Source organism: Myotis nattereri (assembly GCF_964212035.1).
Source record: "Myotis nattereri genome assembly, chromosome: 7".
NCBI classification, from domain to species: Eukaryota; Metazoa; Chordata; class Mammalia; order Chiroptera; family Vespertilionidae; genus Myotis; species Myotis nattereri.
Window position 1 is genome coordinate 4,059,158 of NC_138082.1, and position 23,712 is coordinate 4,082,869.

Genomic DNA, 23,712 nt, shown 5'->3' on the forward strand with positions numbered 1-23,712 from the left:
CCCTCGCCCTGAAATACTGCGACGACACACCAGCATCACCGACAGGGGGACTGTCACAATGGCCAGTCTCTAAAACTGAGTTATGAGCCGCTTTCCTGGATAAATAACTGAAAACTATCGCTAGTTATAACAAATAAGTAATGTTCACCCTGGTCCATAATCAGGGTGGTACTGTCATTTCAAAACAAGTAACTTCAAGGCGAAGCTGCTCAAAATAACCAAAGTTTGGTGAAGACACGTCTGCTCTCTGCAACCTCATGGCTCATCACCTTTTCGATCTAATTGGCACGCACATGGTCCTCAGAAGGCTATTTTCCATAAAAAATCATTCAATATCTCTTAAAAAACGAACATTGTTGTGGGCAAACGGAAGCATCGAAGGAAAGAGAGGTGTCTTTCCCCGTCACACCCCACCCATCTGCACAAGCAGGCGCTACTGCAGCGACTTGCTGAGGTGACACCATGGGCTTCATGGGGGTGGGGGTGAGGAGGCAGGTTCCGGAGGCAGGAATCTTAGCACCGGAAAGGTGGTCTCCTAACGCCTTGCATCCAACAGAACCCTCGGGCCTTCTAGACCGGACCCATGTCCTGCTGTTGTGCGTGTTTTCATTCTCGCTGTGAATGAAATGTTAGAAGCCAGAACCGATCCTGGTAACCGCGTTCCTATCTCTCAGGGGAGAGAGCGCAGGAATCGGTAAGAGGGAGACAGCCGGGGGAGGCAGAACAAACTCTCCGTCCCCAGAGGTTGTGGCTGATCCGCATCCCCTTCCTTGGATCCCCCATCTGCAGCCCGGCCCTTCTTCTTTGTGCTTCGGAGGAAACGTTGGAAACTCTCCAACCGCAACACAGTCTTTTTGTTCCATCTTCGGCCAGCAGTCGTTTTTAAAGGACATCACTTTCTCTATTTTCTTCATTTTCCCTCCCCCACTCATCATGCAGATGCACTCCCGACAGGGACCTCAGGCCTTGTTTGCTTGCAGGGATGTGAAATCCAGGGCCCAGGGTCGTCCTCAGCCACGGCCCGGCTCTAATGCTCCTGACCCTCCACGGCCCCCCCTGCATGAACGGTGGGCAGCCTGCCAGCCACACGCTCTGCCCAGCCACAGGGAGCCCTCTCAGATCAAAGGCGCACGAGGTTAAAGGCTTCAGACTAAACGGTCTTTGTGAGAGACACTCGCGCAAGGACCGCCAACTCCCGCATCCCTTTCAGTTCCGGAACATCCACGAGACAGAAGAAAATAGATGCCCATTCATTCTCTCCTCTGAGCCCGTTTCACTGCAACGACCTTGTTTTCTCCTTTCTCACCATCGCGGCCCAGCTCGGATAGGATGCACGAAAACGGGAAGACATCGCTGATGTTTCAAAGAGAAAATAAATGGCTGCCTGAGGAATTAACAGCCATTAAGCCGATATGACTTTGCTAATGGAGCCTGAGTGCATTCGAGAACATGAGAGCGGAGTTAAATGGAAGCAAGACCCCACGGCGCACGCAAGAGGCACACACAGCGTCATCAAGCCGGCCCCTCAGGCCACGCGTCCCCGGCCGCCTCTGCGCCTAACCTGGGCCCCTCCCTGGACCCGGCAGGCACGCCGGCAACTGGGCCCAGCCGTCCCTCGGATCAAACCCAGCTACCGACTTTAATCTTTTATTAAATCAAGAATCAACCCTTGGGCGCTGAACTACTTCTGATGGACGGGACCGACGGAAAGTTCCAGGCTAATTACTAGGACTTCTTAGGTGGTTCCCAGCGCCAAGAGTTCCTGCTGACCTACTTTGGACTTCCAGACATAATTTATCAGGGAAGATAATTAAGGAAACACAAAGTGGTTTCTTTTTTTTTTTTTTTTAATATATTTTATTGATTTTTTTACAGCGAGGAAGGGAGAGAGATAGAGAGTTAGAAACATCGATGAGAGAGAAACATCGATCAGCTGCCTCCTGCACATCTCCCACTGGGGATATGCCCGCAACCCAGGTACATGCCCTTGACCGGAATCGAACCTGGGACCTTTCAGTCCGCAGGCCGACGCTCTATCCACTGAGCCAAACCGGTTTCGGCCACAAAGTGGTTTCTTAAACCAACCAAGTATCAGCGATGCGTGTTGAGACCATAGGGGGTCCTCTCAGCTATCCGATGGGGCTGTGTTACTCTGCGGCATCATGTCCGGCTTATTTACCTGCCACGCTTTTTCTTTATAACCTACTTTGACAGGATGTATTTGAGAGTCTCTTTGATGTGCAAATGTATCCGTTTTGACTTCTCAGTCGATATAGAGAAAAAAGACCTTTAAGCCTTTCTTTTCATTTCTTCTTTTTAAAATGTTTTTATTGATTTCAGAGAGAGGAAATGAGAGGGAGAGACAGATAGAAACATCGATGATGAGAAGGAATCACTGATCAGCTGCCTCCTGCATGCCCTCTACTGGGGATCGAGCCTGCAACCCACGCATGTGCCCTGACCAGGTATCGAACTGTGACCTCCTGGTTCATAGGTCAGTGCTCAACCACTGAACCACACTGGCCAGGTTCATCTCTTCTCAACCCAGCCCCACAAACAAGCCACGTACCCCTTCCCTTTGCAAGGTGCGCCAACGATTTTGAAGTCAATGCTACATGAGACTTACGTGAGTTAATAAATCACGTTTTCCCCAAATAAAGGTATTAAAGTGTGAGTAAAACATCAGGACACGGTTTACCAATGCCGCCCTCTAATTAGTGTTTCTTCTCCTTTTCCTCTACTCTCCTTAACCCTCTCCCTTCTCATTTATTTTTTCTTCCCCACGTCCGGTGAGACTTGCTTCTCAGCTAGATGCCTATGGAAACAAGGTCAGGGGACTGTGCTGGCTTCTAACTCTAACCAAGACTCATCACCACCTGGAAAGGACCTGCACACCTTTGCCTCACCAGCCTTAGTCCTGGGGCGAGATGTACTAAAATATTCATTTCTTGGGCCGGGGTTCTAATACTGCAGATGCAATAATAACCTTATTTCTCGGCAGCATTCCTTCACGCCTTGCTATGACCTGGTAATGCAGGCTGAGGAGCTGTGCGGCATACACCTGCGGCTGAGTTCGTGTCAGCGCAGAAGATGGCACAGAGCACGGAGCTGCACTCCCGGCGGCCACCCAGCATGTGCGGGGCTTTTCGTGCTGGGGAACCGCCCTGGCTTCACCCACATCAATGGCACCTCAGAGCCCCCCGAATCGGCGGCGGGATGTGGGTCAGGCCACTCCCCTACCGCTTCCTGGCTTTCTCTGTAGCCCCTCTTATCACACGCCTGTTTAATTCCACTTACTGCTTTCTTTCTGTGTCCTTCGGCTCTCTCCATCTACCCTGCATGGCCAGCCCCAAATATAATGCGTTAACATACAGAGGCATTTATGCCGATGGAAATCAATGCGCTTATCACTGCAGCAGCCGTCAGTACCTTTTACTACCCGCCAACAGCTCTTCACTCCTGCTGGGGGGTAGATGCCCTGCTTGGCCCCTGCCCCGCCCCCCAGCCTGCCCAGCTCTGCCACTGAGCCCCTGGGGAGGCTGGGCCTGAGGCCCCACTTCGGAGCCAGTCCTGTCTGGAGGCTGGGGGTGCAGAGATGCCCTTAGCCAGGAGCTAACTGACTCAGCATCCCTCAGCACGCTGACCCCTGACCTTGGCATTGATTTCTGAGGGCCACGTGCTGGCCCCACCCCTGGTCCCGGGCTTGTTTCCTACAGCAGCTCCTGCAGCGGGTGTCTCCCCAGCCTCCCCCCATCTGCCCGGTTGCCTTTCCTGATCGGTGACCCGCTCCTCACGGACTGAGGGTCTGCCTTCCCCTTCTCCGTGGTTTTGAACCGAGTTTTTTTTTCTAAGTCCAGGCGCCCCGGGCCTTGCCCATACCTCCCTGCACTGTCTGCCTCCAGACCATGGGTCCCGTCTTTTGCTGGGACACCAGGAGTGACACCACTTGCCTGACATTTCCCCACAGTGGCTGCAGGCACTGCCCCCTCACGGCTCTCACCCTGTGGGTCCTGGTCCTGCCATCTGGCCATCTCATGATTGCAGACAGGACAGGGAACAATAAGGTTTTAATTGCATCTTTGCTTGAGCTGTTAGGCTAACGCCCTCTGGTTACTTTCAGCTCAGAGCTTCATCTTGGCCCTGCCACTTAACACTGAAAAGCTCAGCGCCCTCTCTATAGAGCGAGATCATAAAGGAAGACACCCCCAGGCTTATGTTGGAGATAACTGAGAGAAATAGGCCTACAGATGAGCGGCCTGAGGTAAGCAGTCTGTAATCTTCACCTGCTCGCTCAACTCACCTCTTAAGTCTGCACTTGTAAAGGGGACTATGTCACCAAGATGATCACTAGGGAGATGAGAAGCCAGGGGAATGGAAGTTCTTAAGGAAAAATTAGGGACCCATGTAAATTTTTAAAAAGTAAATCACTGACAGCAAGATTTCTAACAGCTTTAAAAATAATGTTGAACTACAGATGCCGTTATAAGCAAACATTAAATATGAGATCTTTAAAAAGCATATTTCCTGGAAGTGTGTCTTAACATACAGAGCCCTAAAGCATTTGGGGAGACGTAAGTAAAATTCTAAGTCCCACTTTTCTGCAATACGCAATCACTAATTTACCCCGAGAGTCCCAGTGTGCTCCGCTGGAATCCTCAACTTCATCTGCACTCAAACATAGTTTTAAAGATTTTAAGTGCAGACTGTTTCACTCTTGCCAAAATTATGTTGCCTTCATTTCCTCTTCTTGTCCCTTAAATTATCCCCTCCATCCACAAAATTTGATCAAAATGATTACTCTTTAAAAATTGAGATTTAGTTGAGATATAATATTATATAGGTTTAAGATGTACAACAGGGTGATTTGTTACACTTCTATATTGCAAATAGAGGCCTGGTGCATGGATTCATGCAGCGGTGAGGTCCCTCGGCCTGGCCTGCGCCCTCTCACAATCCGGGACCCCTCGGGGGATGTCGGACTGCTGGTTTCGGCCCAATCCCGGCAGGCCAGGCCACTGGTGCACGAATCTGTGTACCAGGCCTCTAATATTCATATAAGTTCTTTGGTTAATTTCTTCCTGCCCTCCCCACTTCCCCCTACCTTCTGAGATTCATCAGTCTTTTCCATGTATCCATGCCTGTGCACTGAGCATCTTCCCCCTGGGGGTCAGTGTGTGTCATAGCTACCGGTCGGATGGTTGAATGGTAGCTTAGGCTTTTATATATATAGATAGGATTACCACCACCATGTTAGCTAATACCACCGCCCAGTCACAGAATCACCACTCCTTTTGTTGGTGAGAGCGTGTAAGATTCACTCAGCCACTTTGATCAAGATGAGTGCTAAGAGCTCTAGGCAAGCGTGGGCGCATTCTGAAGAAAACGAAGGGCACTTAGCTGTCTTCCTGTGAGGGAGAAAGGGAGGAGGAGGAGGGGGGAGAGAGAGAGAGAGAGAGAGAGAGAGAGAGAGAGAGAGAGAGAGAGAGAGGCTGCCTCATTCCACTATCACAGCACAAAGGCCTCCTCTGGGCTCTGGGGTGGTCACGACTCTGGGTATGATCAGGGTGGAACCAAACACATGTTCATGTCCTAGAAGGCCAGCACTTTGGGACCCATTCAAAATAAATAACATTCATGATCAGCGTATCTTTACAGGAGAAGCTGCGTACTGCTGGGTGAAGGGGAAGTTGGTCCTAGAGGGCGGCTCAGGTCATTCTTTGCTTTACCATCTTCCCAGTTCAGCTACCGGCACGCATAGGCAGACCCCTCAGTGAAAGCTCCGAGGTCACTCGGACCCACCATTAAAAGCGGATTAGCAGATGCCCACTGTCTCCTGACCACGCTTCGTGAGAGATGTTCTGGTAAATGTGATTGTTCTCTCCATCTCTTAACCCTGACAGTCCTGGGGAGTCTCTGTGATATCTTTTTATACCCTATCAAACGAAGCAGGGCAGCTGGCCCAGCCCAACTCTTAATTCAGTTTAAGAAATTCCTGCCATTACAATAGCCCTCATATTCCCCCTGCCCCGCTTTAGGAACTAGATAAGAAAAAGAAATGCCAACCCTGTCTTCTTCAGGAAATACCGGAAGGAGTACAAGGAAATCAACTTTCGTGATTTTGTTTAAAAGAATCAGTGAGAGCGCATTACCAGACGTCCTCAGCATCTTCGTCACATTCCGCACCGAACTGGCAAATGTCACAGGTGGACGTCTCCTTCTGGCTGGTCTCTCCTGAGCCTTCGTGGACTGCAGGAGAGAGAAGGGGAACAAACTAATTCAGACAAGTGTGCAGAACACCAACAACTCTAAGGCTATGAGAAAGCTGCTGCTTTCCCAATGGACCTGTTTGCTATCAGGGCTTCATACGAATGGCGTACTCAGCTCCATTCTTCCCTAAATTTAAAAACAATCTAACAATAACATGCCCCCCATTGGCATGTAGCGGACATTTCAGCTTTTTACAAGCAACATAAAACAACTAACAGGGTCTACTGGATTTATGAAAATTCCTTGGCTCATAAATACACCACATGAAAGAGTGATTTAATGAAAAGGGATTTAGATTTTTTTCCTTGCCTAGAGGAAAAATCTAGTGTCCACCAGACTGTAAAGAGATACCTAACATTGTCTCAGTTCTAAGTTGTAGATTTCTTTTTCATCCATAGGCTTTTATACATAATTTTAAGAACCTGAATGGGCAGCCTTGACTTATTAGATGTATCTTTTTTGTCTTCCTTTATGATGTTAAATACTTACAAGAAAAAAAATGTTAATTATAAATTTCCAGAAAACAGCTTTTAATTGGTTTGTACAATAATTTCTTGATTCTTACATAAATAGTTCAGAGCCCATCATAGTGATTCCTTCTCTGAGGGTTATGAACATATATTTCATTTTAAAAATATATATTGTCATTGATGATGATTATTGACATTGTTCTTTCTTCCTCATAAATTAAAAGTACAAAAATATGTAATTTATAGCCTAACTATAAAAATTAACCATGCAAAATCAGGGCACAGTAGTATAAATCCAAGAAAACTTTCTAGCATTTTCAGTACAAATAATGAAAATCTGAGCAACACTTTTGAGATGATGGATTATTGTTTACCCAATTAAAAAATAGTTGAAAGTAAAAATGGTTTTGCTCGTAGATGAAAAATTGCAACCACCTAACTACTGCATAGATACTCTTACTCCTTGCACAGGTCACAGATGTTTGCACCAGGAAGATCTGAAAAGTGCATTTCTGCTACAGGCCATGCATTTTCAGTAGCAAAGGAACACAAGCCGTTAAGTATGGCGTGGACTCCTATCTTTCTGAACCCCCAAAAGACATGATTTTAACAAAGACATAATTCATTAATATGCACCCTGAACCTAACAAATCCAGCCTTACTCATCTCGTTTGAATAAGATATTTTCTCATCATTTCTTCTTTGTCTGTTAACAAGGGTTTTTAACATTTGCAAAAGCAAAGGTCTTTATTCATGATTTTCTTTAATTTTCTGCTGTGCAGAGAAGTGATTACATTTCCCCCCCCAAAAGACAAGAGACATCTCTGAGAGGACTCTGTTTTACAGTTTTTCCAGGAAAGATGGATTTATTTTTTCTAAAGCAATTTCTCCCTGTACTTGATAATTGGCACTTACATCCTATCTGATAAAAGGCTAATATGCAAATCAAGCAAATGGTGGAACAACTGGTCGCTATGATGCACACTGGCCACCAGGGGGCAGATGCTCAATGCAGGAGCTGCTCCCTGGTGGTCAGTGCGCTCCCATAGAGGGAGTGCCACTCAGCCTCAAGTCGGGCTCACAGCTGGCGAGCGCAGTGGCGGTGGCGGGAGTCTCTCCTGCCTCTGCGGCAGTACTAGGGATGTCTGACAGTTGGACATCCTCTGAGGGCTCCCGCACTGCGAGAGGGCGTAGGCCAGGCTGAGGGACCCTCCCAAGTGCACGAATTTCGTGCACCGGGCCTCTAGTTAATTAATCAAGGTATGAATTATGACAGATTAACTTCAATCAAAAAAGTATTCATGATAACTAGGAAGTCTTAAAAAAGAACAGGAGTTCCTCCCCAGTAAGAAGGGATTTTGAACTCTGAGAAAACAGACAGCACTTAGCATCCTCTCTGCTACTCTCATACAGGCAAGACCATTAGAGTGGGCCTTGGGGATGAGCAGGAGGCTGGGGCCTCCCCTCCTGGGAGACTGAGCAGCTGAGGCTGGTCTCTATTCCTTTCTTATTATTAATGCAACACGGAAGCTGCTAATGGGAGAGCCTTTTAGTGTCAGCGAGATTCACAGCTTCCAGACTCAAACTTCCCATCACTCAGGAAACATGCTAAGGCAAGGGGAAGGTCTTTAAGGAACAGTTACAGCCACTTAGGGGCCGCCCCTACTCTTCTGCAGCTGCGGTCCTTGGTTAGGGACCTACTGGAAGTGACCCAGGGGAGGAACTGTGCTCGCTCACAATTATACACAAAAGTAAGAACACAATATAAACTATACTTCATAGGATGATATTTTAACATGGATGATAGTGGTATTATAATTACATTTATAGCATTTTTAATAGCTACATATAGTACATATCATATATATGTGCTGTACTGCAATATAGTACCTAAGTGTTCTCATGATATGAGTTGGTGGAAGTGTTCCCACTTCCCCTATTTCATGAGAGAGTTTATCTATGACAGTATTTATTATTTGATTCTTCATAAAAGCTATTTAAATTTTCCATTTTATTGATTTCTGCTCTTCTTATCTCCTTTGTGTTATATTCCCAGGGTTTAATTTATTATTTTTATAGTTTCTTAAAATGGAAGAAGTACTTAATTTGACACCTTTCTTATTTTCTAATATATATATTTAAACTTATAAATTTCCTTGTAAAGACTGCTTTAGCTGCATCTCACAAATATGAATATTGTGCTTTTATGATTTCTGTCATATATATATATATATATATATATATATATATATATTATAGTAATATCCTTTGAGATTTCTTCTCTACTCCATGGATTATTTAGTAAGTGTGTTTTTTCACTTCCAAATATTTGAGGGTTTTAAAAAGTGTATTATTTTATTCATCTATAATGTAACTCTATTATGGTTAGGGAACATGCTCTTTAATTTGAGTCCTTTGCTATTTATTGAAACTTGTTTTATGACTGAGGAATATTGTCCACCTTCTTGAATAATTCATGGGCATGTCAGAAGTTGTAACCTCTTGTGGGGAGCAATTTTCTATAAAAGTTAATTAGCTCTAAGTAGATGGTTAGTGTTGTTCAAATCAGCTGGAACTGTACCAATTTTTCAATTGATCTACTGCTGAGAAAGGAGTGTTAAAATCTCTATCAGCGAAGTAAAATTGTTTCTAGTTCTCTTTTGTTTTGCCTTGCATTTGGGAGCTTTGATATTGGGAGCAGAAACATTTAGTAGTCTTACGTCTTCTTAAATAAGCGACCCTTTTCTCATTATAAAATGCACCCTTTGAATCTCTAGCAACATTAGTCATCCTGAAGTCTGCTTTGTTCTGATATTCAGAGCCACACCAGCTTCTTCCGCTTATTATTTTTATTCTTTTACACCCGACCTGTTTGTTAACATGTTTAAAGTGTGTTACTTGGCAGACTCGCAGATACAGAGAGCGGACCGATGGTTTCCAGAGGGAGGGGCTTTGGGGACTGGGTGAAAGAGGTGAAGGGATTAAGAAGGACAAATCAGTAGCTACAATACAGCCACGGGTCTGGAAAGTCCAGCATAGGGAACAGGGTCAATAATATTATAGTAACCATGTACGGTGGCAGGGGGGCACTGGGAATATCAGAGGGAACACTTTACAAAGTGTATGATTGTCTAACTCAGTGGTTCTCAACCTTCTGGCCCTTTCAATACAGTTCCTCATGTTGTGGCCCAACCATAAAATTATTTTCGTTGCTACTTCATAACTGTCATGTTGCTACTGTTATGAATCGTCATGTAAATAGCTGATATGCAGGATGGTCTTAGGCAACCCCTGTGAAAGGGTCGTTCGACCGCCAAAGGGGTCGCGACCCACAGGTTGAGAACTGCTGGCCTAACTACTAGCTGTGCACCTGAAGCTCATACAAAATAACATGAAATGAAAACTAAAAGAAGTGTTTGTTGGAGACATACAGTTGGATCTTGCTCTTTTATTCTGTCTGAATATGCTGGCATTTCATCAGGGCGTGAAGCCCATTTACTGTAATGTAATTAATCTTGGGGTTATCCTTGTGTTATTACTTGGGTGGTTGCTTTAAGAATGACACCGTGTCCTTAATTCTCCTAAGCCATTACTTCATTAACACTTTCAGAGCTTTATGACAATATATTTTTAATTACCACCGTTCACTCTTTGCATTCTTATCGTCACATATCATACTAGTACTTCTATCTAAGCTGCAAAGCTCATGTTCCCTTTTAAAGTTAGTTTTACTTAAACAGCCATCCTATCCTTCTGGGCCAATTCAATGGCAAAAGCCAGAGATGTCAGTACTAATGACAACTCCAAGCCTGTGACTGTTAACTGAGTGTTTGACTTCTGACACGCATTTGCTCTGTCTTTTCAGGACTTATCTGTACTCTCCCATTCTCCATGGAAGACAGTATTGACACGTGACACTGACAGTAGATTACATCACTTTTCTAATTATTTTTCCACTCTCTCCAATAAATCATTGTAAGTTCCTCTCCACAGCCATATGATTTGAGTTCCATGCTATCACCACTGGTCTCATGCTTTCCTTTTGCTACTGAAAAAGAGTGGAAGTGAGAAGCTGCAGAAAAACCATCACATGGAATTCTACTTTCTTGCCCTTTCCCTTTGCATAAAAAGACACATTCTAGAATAAGAGCTGTTCCTTCAGCCAATCCAGACGGAGAAGATGCACAGAGCTGAGCCCCACTCGCCCCAGCCACGGGAGCAAGACTTGTTGCCACCGACACTGCAAGCCTCTGAGGCTTTGAGGCCGTCTGTGACTATGGCTTTACCTAGTGAGGGGTGGCTAATGAGACCTGAGTTAATATTATCAATAACTTCTAAGAAAACATACTCTCACATCATTTTGATTGCATTACGTTTCTACACAACCTTAGATCTGCTTTTAATTTTCTCCAGTCTTCCTTCCAACTTTTACTACTTCTTTTCCACACTAGCATGCATTGTACAATATTTAAGGTGTTTCTTCTATTAGATTTTCATTTTTCCCAAAAGAACACTACCTCTCCCAATCTCTGCATGATTCCCACTTTTTTCCTCTGTGTAGATATATAAGGTGCCATTCAAATTAAGCAGAGAATGACCATTTAACAGTACAAACATAAATGAATAGAAACCTCTACATGCATCATGCCTGAAATAAAGTAGGTGGTCCTAGAAATTATCAGATTTTATCCACAAAGAGAATGAGATTTCTAAGCTTAAATATGACCCATCGATACTGGTTCCATACTCTTTAAATTACTACAAAGTTAAGAAAAAAAATTTATACAAATTTTATGAAGACTTTAATCTTAATTTTTTCAAAGTTTAGAAGGCATTTTTCTCTTTCTATTTTAGAGTCAATACTAATCTAGTAGTCAGTGTTTTTTTTATTAAATTAATTCTTGGTAGACTTTTAATTTTTCCACTTTATTTATATAGATAAAGGATTTATCAGTGATGATATTCAATGACCTGTTGTAACTAAAATTACTTTGATAATAAAATATAATAAATAGCAATTTTTATTCTTAAATAACTTGCATAAATTACTATTTCATTATCATCAAAAGCTGAACTTTGAGTTTATGTTCCAATAAAGAAAAAAATTCCACTTAAAGAAAAGAAAATTTTACATCAAAACTCTCCATTCCATTCTTTATTTATTTTAAAATATATTTTTATTGATTTCAGAGCGGAAGGGAAAAGGAGAGAGAGAAACATCAATGATGTGAGAGAATCATTGATAAGCTACCTCCTGCTCGCCCCACACTGGGGGATCCAAGCCCATAACCCAGGCATGTGCCCTGACTGGAAATCAAACCGTGACCTCCTGGTTCATAGGTCTACGCCCATCCACTGAGCTACATGGGCTGGATTCCATTCTTTAATATGGATAATGTGTTGGCTTTGCCTTTGTGTGCAGAATTTGGCTCTCATATGCTTCTCCCACGTGTAAGTTGAGCCTAAACGATGGAAGCTGCTGACAGTGTCTAGAGGCTCAGACAATTCTAAGCTGTTGTTTTTGAGACTCAATCATGCTCTCTTTTACATTTTCCAACATTTCCCTAGAAATACTAATACGACTTCCAAGAAAAATAACAATAAGAAATACTTTCCTTTTATTCATATTATAATGTGAGGATATTTGAATAATAATTGCACTGTTCTATTATTGAAATGCTAAAACAAGACACTTAGCAAGCTCTGCCGCTTACAAAACTAACGGATTCAGTCTGTTTATGTGTCAGTGCCACAATGCAGTAATATGTGCTCAGACTTTAGGGGGAAAGCCCATTATCTTAGTTTTTTGAATTAAAAGAAGTACAAAGCTCTTGTTAATTTTTAATTTTTAAGTGATTTAAATGCTAAAAACTAAAAGAAGGCTAAAATGATATGTTCCCATAATGGTTTAAAGCCACGTGAAAAGTCTAAGAACCAAGTTTCAAGACTGAGGAAATGTAATTTTATATTAACACTCAAAAGGGAGCATTACAGAAAATTTAATTTTTCATAATGAAGCTAGTTTGTTAGAGCGTAACAAAGCTCCTTTAGAAATCACATATATTTTATCTTCTACACAACTAAAAATAATAAAGAGATTAACACAATGCTACTATATTGAGACACAATTCTATTGTCATTTAAGTTTGACTGATTTCACTCTAACTTAGAACTGAAGATATTCAGTTGATTAGAAAAAGAGAAAGGAGGTAGGTTGGAAGGAAGAAAAGAAAGAAGAGAAAAGGTTTATTCAGCTTGATGCCATGCAGGGCAAAATTCCTCAGAGCGAGTTACTCTGCCAGACTCATGAAACTCTACCACATCAATCATGTGATAATATAAGCCAAAATACTTGTATTCTTCTCAGTTTAGTTTGAATTATTGAATGTAAATATATGAGGATTATTTTTTCCTTATTAGATTCCTAGAATATAAGAAGTATATTTTTTTATCGGTAAATTATGAACATTGGCATGGGTACATGGGATACTATAAAGCATGGTGAGGAAACTGAGAATGGGCTAAAAGTTGGTAAATGAAAACAATAAATGTAGGTGACACTTTTGCACAAATGCCCAGATGAGAACAGAGAATGAGACATTGTTAGATAAGGCTGTAGCATCAAGAAAATATTTTTACGCAAGGGTGGAATTGAGGCACCATTTTCCGCTGAGAGAAATGATGGAGCAGAGAGCAGCGAACTGATGCAGGAGAGAAAGGGGACCATCACAGAAGCAATGCCCTTGGGAAGCTGTGGTCTGCACACAGGTGAAGTGGTTGATCTTACAGGTAGGGACACATCTTCTCCTCCAGGTGAGACGGCAGAGTATGTGTGTACAGGTGAAGGAGGGAGGTGACACTGGAAGAGGGAGGATGACAGATCCCGGCTACATTTTTTCGCCCCTGTTGTATTTGTACTTCAGCAAGAGGGACATCATCAGCTGAGAGAATATGATGAGAGAGATGTGAAATACTGTGGGAGAGTGAATGTGAATGAAGAAAGACGGAGGCTTTCTCAGCCTTTTTAGACTAATATATTGCTTTTCAACTTTATGTTTAATTCTTCTAACTAGCAAATCTCTAATACTAAAGATATGCTTTTGTTAATTTGCAGTTTGTATGTCTTTTAGTATATGACTTTTGGTGTTGATAACTTCAAGGCATTTTGTGATGTAGAAAGTTTTATTTGAATCATCAAATAAAGACTAAATTGCCAGTAGAGTTAACTCTAACCTACTGACTGTCTGTTATGATAGAATGTCTATGAACTCTGGTAACTTCTCACATGTCATTTTTATTTCCTAAATATTTTCCCATTCCATCACCACTGTACTCATGGATCTTAAGGTTCTACCACCTGACCGGTACACTTGCAAATGCGCCTATTTTATTTATCTGTTTGTTTATTTTTATTTATTTTTCAAATGCACCTATTTTAAATCTATCTCCCATGTATCTTATTGAAGTGCAGATCTGATTCTGGTTTAACATTGACAATGACATGAAGTAACCTGAAGGCCGTTGCACGGTAGACACAATCCAGGCCTCCCGCTGGGAGAGCTGGCTTCGGGTGGCCGCGGTTCTTTCTTGATCCCCAGCTTTCTCCTTTGCCAGCTGAGATGCTTGCCCTGCTTCGCTCCAGGCTGAGGAAAATGGCAGTCATGTGGAGCTCAGCAGCTTAGACCTCAAGCATGAGGAAAGGGGATGCAAGCAAAGAGGAGGAGTTCTGAGTAAGAAGCACTTTATTGAGTGGTAATGGCAGAGTGCACCGATAGTGGTTTCAAGCGGACAGTGTGAAGAAAGAAGTGAATGGCCTTGCGGGGGAAAGTGAAGGAGGAACAGATTAGGTTTGAAGGGCTGTCATGTTGTCACTGGGCAGAAGACAGGAGGAAACTGTTGGAACATCTAAAACAACTTAACTCTATCTACTCTTTCACGAGAGCTAATGTTGATAATCACTCTCATAAAAGTGCAGGAATATACACATTTGTGTGTGTCTCTAAATAGGCCCGATTTTATTTCATTAGCGCACACAAGGAATATTTCCTAACAGTTATTGGTTTTTAAAAAAACAACAACGGTGTTCCCATGCACGCTTTTAATGCCTCAAAGCCGCGTGACACACAGTCAGACCGTGGCTGACCGGGGGCATCCCCCAATGGACAAGCAGTTTCTATCTCAAAATACGTTCCGCCTCCCGCCCCACGTCACGCCAAACCCAGCCTTCTGCTCCGCCCCGTGCTACTTGGGCTCGTCTTGCGTATTTGTTTGTTGTTGTTTTTTAAAAAATATATTTCTTTATTGATTTCAGAGAGGCAGGGAGAAGGAGAGAGAGATGGAAACATCAATGATGAGAGAGAATCATTGATCGGCTGCCTCTTGCACGCCCCCTACTGGAGATTGAGCCCGCAACCCAGGCATGTGCCCTTGGCTGGAATCGAACCTGGGACCCTTCAGTCCGCAGGCTGATGCTCTACCCACTGAGCCAAGCCGGCTAGGGCCGTATTAGTATTTTTAGATCAGATAAAATGAGTGGGGTTCTTTCTCTGAAATACATATAGTGCGAGTCAAAGAAAATGTTAGTGAATAAAAATACTGAAAGCCAACATTGCAAAATATTGATATGTAGCAACTAATTTGGTCTCTGTAGGCAACCGCCGTTCCTTCGTGCTTCTGAAGCCGCGTTCTTAGGGAATTACGTGGCTGGACACGCACTGGGATGGACCGAAACCTTAGTGGGAGAGAAGGGGTGGCGGTGGGGAAAGGTATTGATTGTACCAAACACCATCTCTTTCAAAATGTGCCTAAACATGAGGCAGTGGATAGGGACCCATGATATCTTGATTGCAGTTTTTGAGAAAAACCACCTCCATAGAGAAATAGTTTTCACCACAAACACGGGGAGCAAAACGAGGAGGCTCTTCCCCGGATGTTAAACCGCATGCCCAGCGCAACCCCCAAACACCGGCTCTTCCATGGCAAGTTCCCTCCCTCCTCTGCTCCCACAGGGCCTCCCAGGGGCTCGCTTTGCCTAAAAGGAATTTTTTTTAAAAAACCCAACAAAACCATTTCGCTTAGCTGGACTCTAAGAGGGTCAGGTGGCGGAGGCGGTGCTTTGTTTGTGGCCAGAGGGTCGCGTGCAAAGACATGGAAAACATTCCGGGGGAGAATTTCTAGCCGGCACCGTGTGTGAGGGGCAGCGTGGATGGTGCCCGAGCCACGCGAGATGTCCCGGCCCGGGGGCCGCTTTCAGTGTGTATTTTAAAAGCAGGTTTCAGTCACTTTAATGCAACTGGGAAGGATGTCACCTTTTTTTAAAAAGACAGATTGCTTGGGTTTAACCTCATTAAAAGGCCCAAGAACTTCAGTAACATGAAGAAGCCAGTTGCATAGAAATGTATCTGGTGCATAGAAATGTACATAAAAAGCCCTACAAGATTGTCTCGTGCACCTGTTCCATCATACAACATCCACACCTAGGATTTCTCCCGAGATCAAATTAAGACCGTTCCTCATTTGTTGGTTTGTCTCCAAGACAAAGTACAAGAAAACAAATGCTAATGAAAAGATGAATGGATTTCTCAGGCTGTGATTTTAGCCACTCCGTCAACCTTTGAGAAACAAAATAAAAATAAAGGGTTGTCTAACAGAGTCTTGGAAAATATCGGGCGGTTTGAAGGACCTTGTCAGTACGCACTTGACTGAAGTCTGTGAATCTTTTCTGAATATTCCTATAACTCTCTAGATAGAAATACCATATATAAAAATGTTCTTTATTTCAGAACAGGCAAAACTCCCAGTGGCAAGAGAAGATTTAGGCATCACTGAAGGTTTCTTATCATCCGGCAGCATAACTCTGATGGCTCGGTGTCTGAAAGGCCCTCTGAGATCACCCATCAGAGAAGTGAGAGTGGGCAGCCAGGAGGGAGGCCTGTAGTTGCCTCCTGTCTTTGCTTTTGGACATCAAATCTTTCTTCCAGTCTCCATGGGAACGTTATCATGTTGCTTGGGGTGGCATGTCCAAACCTGACTAGGAGCTGCCTTAAGTTTCTGCTACCAGTTCTGAGAAGGCTGGACCCACCTAAGCAAAGACTCCTTGGGCTTTCACACTCGCAACCACAAGTTACAAACCCTGAGCTGCTGAGGAAAAGGCGGCAGTGAGAAGGCTGGGAATGGACTGAGTTACGTCTCTAAATTTCTCGGAGGAATTTTATTGCAACATAAAAAATCCAACTCGGTGGGATTATCTTTATTCTATAAATGTTTATTGAATGATGATGAATCAACATTTATTTTATATATCTTTTTGCCTAATATTTGACTGAAAGCAATCTTTTAAATGTCTACTATAAAAGACAAGTCTTGCAAAGATTAGAAGGCAGATGCTCTAAAAATTGCATTGTCTAGCAGGGTAGCCAGCAGCCACTGGTAGCTGCTTAACATCATATTCATTAAAATGAAATGGAATTACAAACCCAGGTGCCCAGTTGCACTCGCTACATTTCAAGAAATTGAAAGCAACATGTGGCTGCTGACTGCGGTATTGGACAGCGCAGACATGGGGCATCTCACCCACACCGAGTTCCCTTGGACAGCGCTGCCCAGAAAGGTTCAGCTCAAACACAGCACGTGACAGTCCTCAGGACTCAGCGCTTCTGCTTAGGGTGTTGCAGCCGATAGGAACTAGGACCCCGTGTGACCGCCATCTTCATCTTCCCAGGAGGTGGAGGGAATTTTTTATCACGATACATGCACATGTGTGGTGTGACTACGTGTGCCATTTTGGCATATGATGTACCTTGATGAACAATTAAACACAACAGGAGTTCGTAATTAATAAACCTTGTATTCTTATTCTATCTCAAGTGCTTAAAGCATAGCTACCTTCTTGCCCAGCTGGTGTAGCTCAGTGGTTGAGCATCGACCTATGAACCAGGAGGTCATGGTTTGATTCCCGGTTGGGGAAAATGCCCGGGTTGCAGCTAGATCCCCAGCGGATCTGTGTATGAGGCAGGCATGCTAACTATATATATATATATATATATATATATATATATATATATATACACACACATGTATACACAAAAACAAAACAAAACAGAGGCCTTAAGTGCTTAAAAACAAAACAAAACACACACACACACACACACACACACACACGCACACACACCCATCTTCCAATTCACTCTCTAAACACCCTGATAAGGAGCATTGGTATTGCTGTGTCTTGAAGCTCAACAGACCCCATGCACACAGCTAGGCACCACAGGGTACGTGTGTTTATGAAGATGCCTGTTTGTCCTCGTCCAAGGCGCTGGCGGCCACTTGCCGTTATGTTTCTGGTGCGGGCTAGCGTGCCTGCCTCATACACCGAGGTAATTATCGTGCTTGGAGTACAGCACCGATATGCACAATCTACTTAGTGTGTCTCCTTGTAAAACTGTTATCTTTACATGGGGGCCTAGCCCCTCCACATACACACTTAGCCATGTGAGTTTAAACCAGGTCCGCACGGGAGTCTTGAGCAGTGTGCTATTTGCAACGGGCCAGACCTCGTTTTTGGTGGCTGAAAGTTTCCTACCAGGCGATTACCTTCCTAACTGACACCAACAGGACCCTCGTCACCAGAGTTTAAGGAGGGAGATTAAAGCCGAACAAAGGCACATAAAGGCTTAATTCTGTGTTCACGTCTAGAAGCAGCGATAAGCTGGGATCTGCCATTACCTTGGTATTTGGGAGATAAATGAGAATCTGAGCAAATAGAAGCCTTCAGCCTCTGCAGCTGTCACTAACATATTTCACCCTAATTGCAAAATATTTATTTTAAACCCTGGAGTACACATTGCGAAAGCTACCCTCAGCTGGTGGAAAGGACATTTTCAATTGCTAACTTTTCTAAGTTAATTCAAATACTGTAGGAGATGCTGAAGATGCCATTTTATTCTTTACACTTTTGACTTTGTAGTCTGTACATAAGTTAAGACAGGGAAGATGAAAGGAATTACCTCTATGGTTTCTCTGTGGGTAGGAACTGCTTTATTTTGCTTTGTGCCCTAGTACCCACATATTAATTGGCTCACAGTAGGCACTTAGGAAATATTATATATATGTATATACATATACACACACACACACACACACACACACACACACACACATATATATATATATATATATATATATATATATATATATATAGAGAGAGAGAGAGAGAGAGAGAGAGAGAGAGAGATTTTACATTAATCATATTCCCTATATTTGGGAGTTTGCACTATAAAAATATTTTATTTCAATGTTTATTTATCTACAAGCATAATGACACCAAGGAATCACGATGAAACTAGATATTACATTATTAATTCAATGACATGGACCAATTTCTCTAGCATATTAATTCATTTTACCAACACTTACTGAGTACCAACTATGTGGTAGTAATTGGGATCAAGTTGTGAACTAAATAAAATCTCTGCATCATGGAGATCAGACTATTGTGAGGAAACACTTTAAATCATTTTTTAAGTAATTTAAGACTGCATGCGTCCTCTTTTAAAAATCAGTAAGTTAATCTACTCATTTAGTCCAATTCACTCCCCTACACCAGTACAGGCATGTCGTTAGGAAGTGAAGAGAGAGAGTGGAATTGGAGGAACCGATTTTACATCACTGGGCATTGATATTGTGGAACCTGGGCTCTGGGGCCACACCCCCAATGGTGGGTGGCATGTGGTGAGCATGGAGCAGCCCCTGAGCAAACAAGTCTGGCCAGAAGTGCCCAGGCGTGTCATTAGGGTGAGAGCGAGGAGCAAACTCAAGGCCTAGTCTTCTGACCACACACCACCTCTCGCAATTCTCCCAACAGGGGAGCTGAGCTACCATTTGACCCCTTTCCTGCTCTTTGCATTTCATTTTCTCTCTCAGAGAAATCTGGCATCAGAAAATGGTATCTAAATAGTAATGTGTCATCGTGCTGATGAGTAGGGTTACAAGGCTTGAGACGGATAGACATAAGCAAGAAAGGCAGCTAGATGACTGATCAAAGGCATTTGCTGACCAGAAGGTGGAAAATAGCAGTTGGGAGTTTTAGCAAATGCACTTAAGAATCTAGGGGAGCTGCTCAGGCATTTATTAGAAGCTATTTCAAACCCTTAGGGTTATGGAAGATTTCGTGAAAAGCGCCTCTTAACTGACCAACTGTCAATTAGCAAAGGAGAAAATGCCTCAAGTACTCCATTATGATGATGATCAAATACACGGCTTTCATTACTATAATAATGATAGCATAATTTATAAAAAAATTCTGGTTTTAGATATGAGGAGAATTTATAACTGCTGATCATCTGTAAAATCTACTGTGGAAAACTACAAGTATAATTGCCCAATGATGCCAATTCTTTTTCTTCCTCCAACTTTTCAGGTAATCTAAAATAATGAGAAATAATAATCATTAAGGTTTGATCGTGATAATCTAATTTTCTGGATGGCTTATTAACCTTTCAAGGATGTCTTTCTTCGACTTCTTGATCATTAGATCAGGCAATAATTAGGGCAAGAATGAGGAATGTCAATTACATAATGAAGTGTGACAATATACAGAAAGGTGTGAATATTAAGGCTTATTGTTCTCAAGTTTGACTACAGACACGCACATGTAAGCACAACTTTCTGACTTCTTATAAGAAAGAGGTTTTAATAGAACATGTATTTCAAAATAGGATTTAAATATTTTTACTAAGCTAAATCTGGCCCCAAGTTCAAGAACTCCAAAAATAAATAGCAGCAAAAAGTAGAGAGTCTGCATTAAACAGCTCTGCACAAAATTCTCTCACCTCAATTTGTACCGGACTAAAGCCCATTGGCAAAAGCAATCATTTCCAAATATGACTAAAGGAAAAACCCTCTTAAGAAGAGAAAATGAATGGTTATCCCAAAAGATTGTTCATTTCAGAGAAATAATGACATTATTGGAAACCCTACCCATTGTGACAGCACGGATGGATGGACCTGGAGAGTATGATGCTAAGTGAAATAAGCCAGTCAGAGAAAGACAAGCATCCCATGATTTCACTCATATGTGGAATCTAATGAACAAAATGAATAACAAAAAAAACAGAAACAGACTCATAGAGAACAGACTGACAGCCGTCAGTGAGGAGGGATGTGGGAATGGATGAAAAAGGTGAAGGGATTAAGCAATAACAACAACAAAAAACTCATAGATACAGACAACAGCATGGCGATTACTGGTGGGGGGCGGGGTGCTGTTTTGAAGAGGGTATAGGGGAAAATCGTGATGGAAGGAGGCTTGACTTGGGGTCAACATACAGATATACAAATGATATGTTATAGAATGGTGCACTCGGAACCTATATAATTTTACTAGCCAATGTCACCCCAATTAATTCAATTAAAAAAAAAAAGACAGGTGCTGGGATCATGGGGGTGTGTTTGACGCCAGCTGAAGTCTGTAAGAGTCATACAGATGCCTCTGAATGATGACTGACGCTCTCTAAGCCTTTCTTCCATCATCTGCATAATGGGGATAATGACAGCCATTTCCAGATGTGCCAAGATTGGATGCAACATGTGCAAAGACATTTATTAGGACCTGCAATGAATGATAGAAATTATCATTCTTGACCTTCCCGGACTGTGAGCTATTTCTTCACTAAATTCATTTACTGAATCTAGATAAAAATATTTAGATTTAACTCTATCTTTTCTGTTCCCTTTCATCTGAATTACTTTCAGTTATTGGATCTGTATAGTCATGGAGAGTCAGAGTTTTTACCGGGGGGGCTAGACATACACCGCAGAAGTGCCTTTGATGTGAATCAGGACCATTAACCTTGCTGTGGCTCTATATCCAGAGTCCTGATTGCTTGTGGTGACTTGTATGGGGCCCTCATTAGATCTTTCTCATTTTTTTTCCAGTAGAATCTCACTTCATATTCCATGCAGTGTCAGCTTATAAAGAAAAAAAAGTAAATCATAAATCTGACAACAAAGTGGATCCTATAACCAAATATTTGAATTCTGGTCTGAAAAGAGGAAAAATATCTATAAATGTTGGTTAAACTCAGAGTAGGTATGGCGCTACCTGCGGTGACACTGTCTTCCTCTTGGCAGGTTTAGCGAGATCCATCCAGTTGCTGACTCAGTACTCCTTGTATTCTGTTCCTACTAATGAGATGTGTGTGGGTACAGAGAGCGAGATCTAGATATAGATCTATACACTGTGTCAGCTACTCGTGTTCCTTAAATCCATTCTCCCTTTCCTGCATAATATGGCAGCTATTGCGGTACCCACCTCAGACCTCATTTTAAGAAAAGAACTTGCTATTTAGCTGCAAAACATGCAGTGAGCTGGGAGCCTCCAGCTGGTAGTGACTTCAAGGTTGACTGCAGCTGCCAAGCCCAGGCCACTTCCTTTTGTGCAGCCACAACCAAAGAGTGAGCGCAGTGGGACTCCAGGGTCCAACGATTCTGGCCCCACTTACCAGACTCCCCTAAAGGGCAATATTTTCTCCGGGGATGCGTAGAGGTTCGACCTATTTATTTTTGGCCAGATTTACATCTTGGCTTGAGGTTTGCTCCACCATGTTTTGCTTCCCATCCTCTTTTCTTCCACAAGTTCCAATTTGAGGGCTTGGTCAGCCCCAGTCTGCTTCCTCTACATTTTCTCTTTCACTCTCCCAATAAAGCGTTTGCACACTAAATGTGTCTCAGTGTTTCTTCGCAGAGGACTGATCTGACACACACAGTAACAGGGTTTTAGCAGGCTACGTGGAAATCTACTGAGACTTCATGTGCCAGCCCGTCTTGGGCCTGGGCATGGCCTTGCAGCTAAGTGCCTGGCAGTGGGATAGACGGTACTGATGTGGATAACCGTGCCTCGCTTCCTGAAGAGGAAATTGCTCCCTTTCTACTTCCACTGTTTTCTTGTTCCCCAAATGTGCACATTGATGTGGCCTTGACTAAGCTTTTAATATGCAGGAAATCCCCTTAAAGAAGCGGTTAGCCAACTACAGCTCACAGGCCAAAGCTGGCCTGTGGCCTGTTTTGTATGTTCTGTAAGCTAAGAATGGATTTCCTCTTTGTAAAGCACTGTGAAAAGAATGAAAAGAGGCTGAGTATGTGATGAAAACCATCGATGGCCCATCAAGTCTAAAATATTTACCATCTCACCATTTACAGAAAATGCTTGCTGAACCCTGGTTTTAGGGAATTGCAGGTCAACAAACCAAAAAGCCTGGGCCTCTGGTCACGTGGAGCAAAACTATTCACGGTCCCTGCAGGCCTGGACTGCAAGGTGAGAGGCAAAATAAACTTACCTTCTGAACCACTGTATTATTTTGTTTCGCTGTTATGGCAACAGAGCCTTGCTGATATGCATGCAAATAAATAAAAAGTTAAAATGATTTCCCCTTCCTCTCCCAATTTTATACGACTCAGTCATTTCTTCATCTAAGCCTTGAGCAGCTTTTTAAAAATAAATTCTTCATTGGTTTACTAGCTTCTAAAGACCTAAAGCATTTGAATTGCCAGGTACTTGCGTATCATGTTGCAAAAATACTGCTTAGGAACACAGGAAAATACATAAACGTGAGATACCAATGTAAATAGAAAGTCTACTTGACTAACTTCCCTTAACCCAAGGTATCGCAACAGTATTTTTAGAACTGTCCCCTGCCTTGCACAAAAGCATGATGATGATGACAGTGATAGAGCTGAGGTTGGGGGAAGTATCAGCTGACAGAGCCGTCCTGGCCGACCACGAGCCCGGTGGTAGCCACTCCCTCCCTCAGTAGTCTTGCAGGTCCAATCTCCGGAGAACGGGCCAGGCACCGCTGGACCAGTGCCGCTGGCACTATTCCGACAGCGCCACCAGTCTCCTGGAAGTTGGCCTTGGGCACCACGGCCGCTTCCCCTCCCGAGATGTTCTGCAAGGAAGCTCCTGACAACTGGCGCAAAT

General features: G+C 43.0%; 1 protein-coding gene across 1 annotated transcript in view; it reads right to left on the reverse strand.

Moving 5' to 3' along the window:
- The window catches only part of TMEFF2 (transmembrane protein with EGF like and two follistatin like domains 2), a 238,350-nt gene that overhangs the window by 96,248 nt on the left and 118,390 nt on the right, over window positions 1-23,712 (reverse strand). The window contains exon 5 of the mRNA XM_081095144.1: window positions 6,150-6,246. Within this exon, the coding sequence (XP_080951270.1) occupies window positions 6,150-6,246 (97 nt within the window). The remainder of the gene's footprint in view (window positions 1-6,149; window positions 6,247-23,712) is intronic.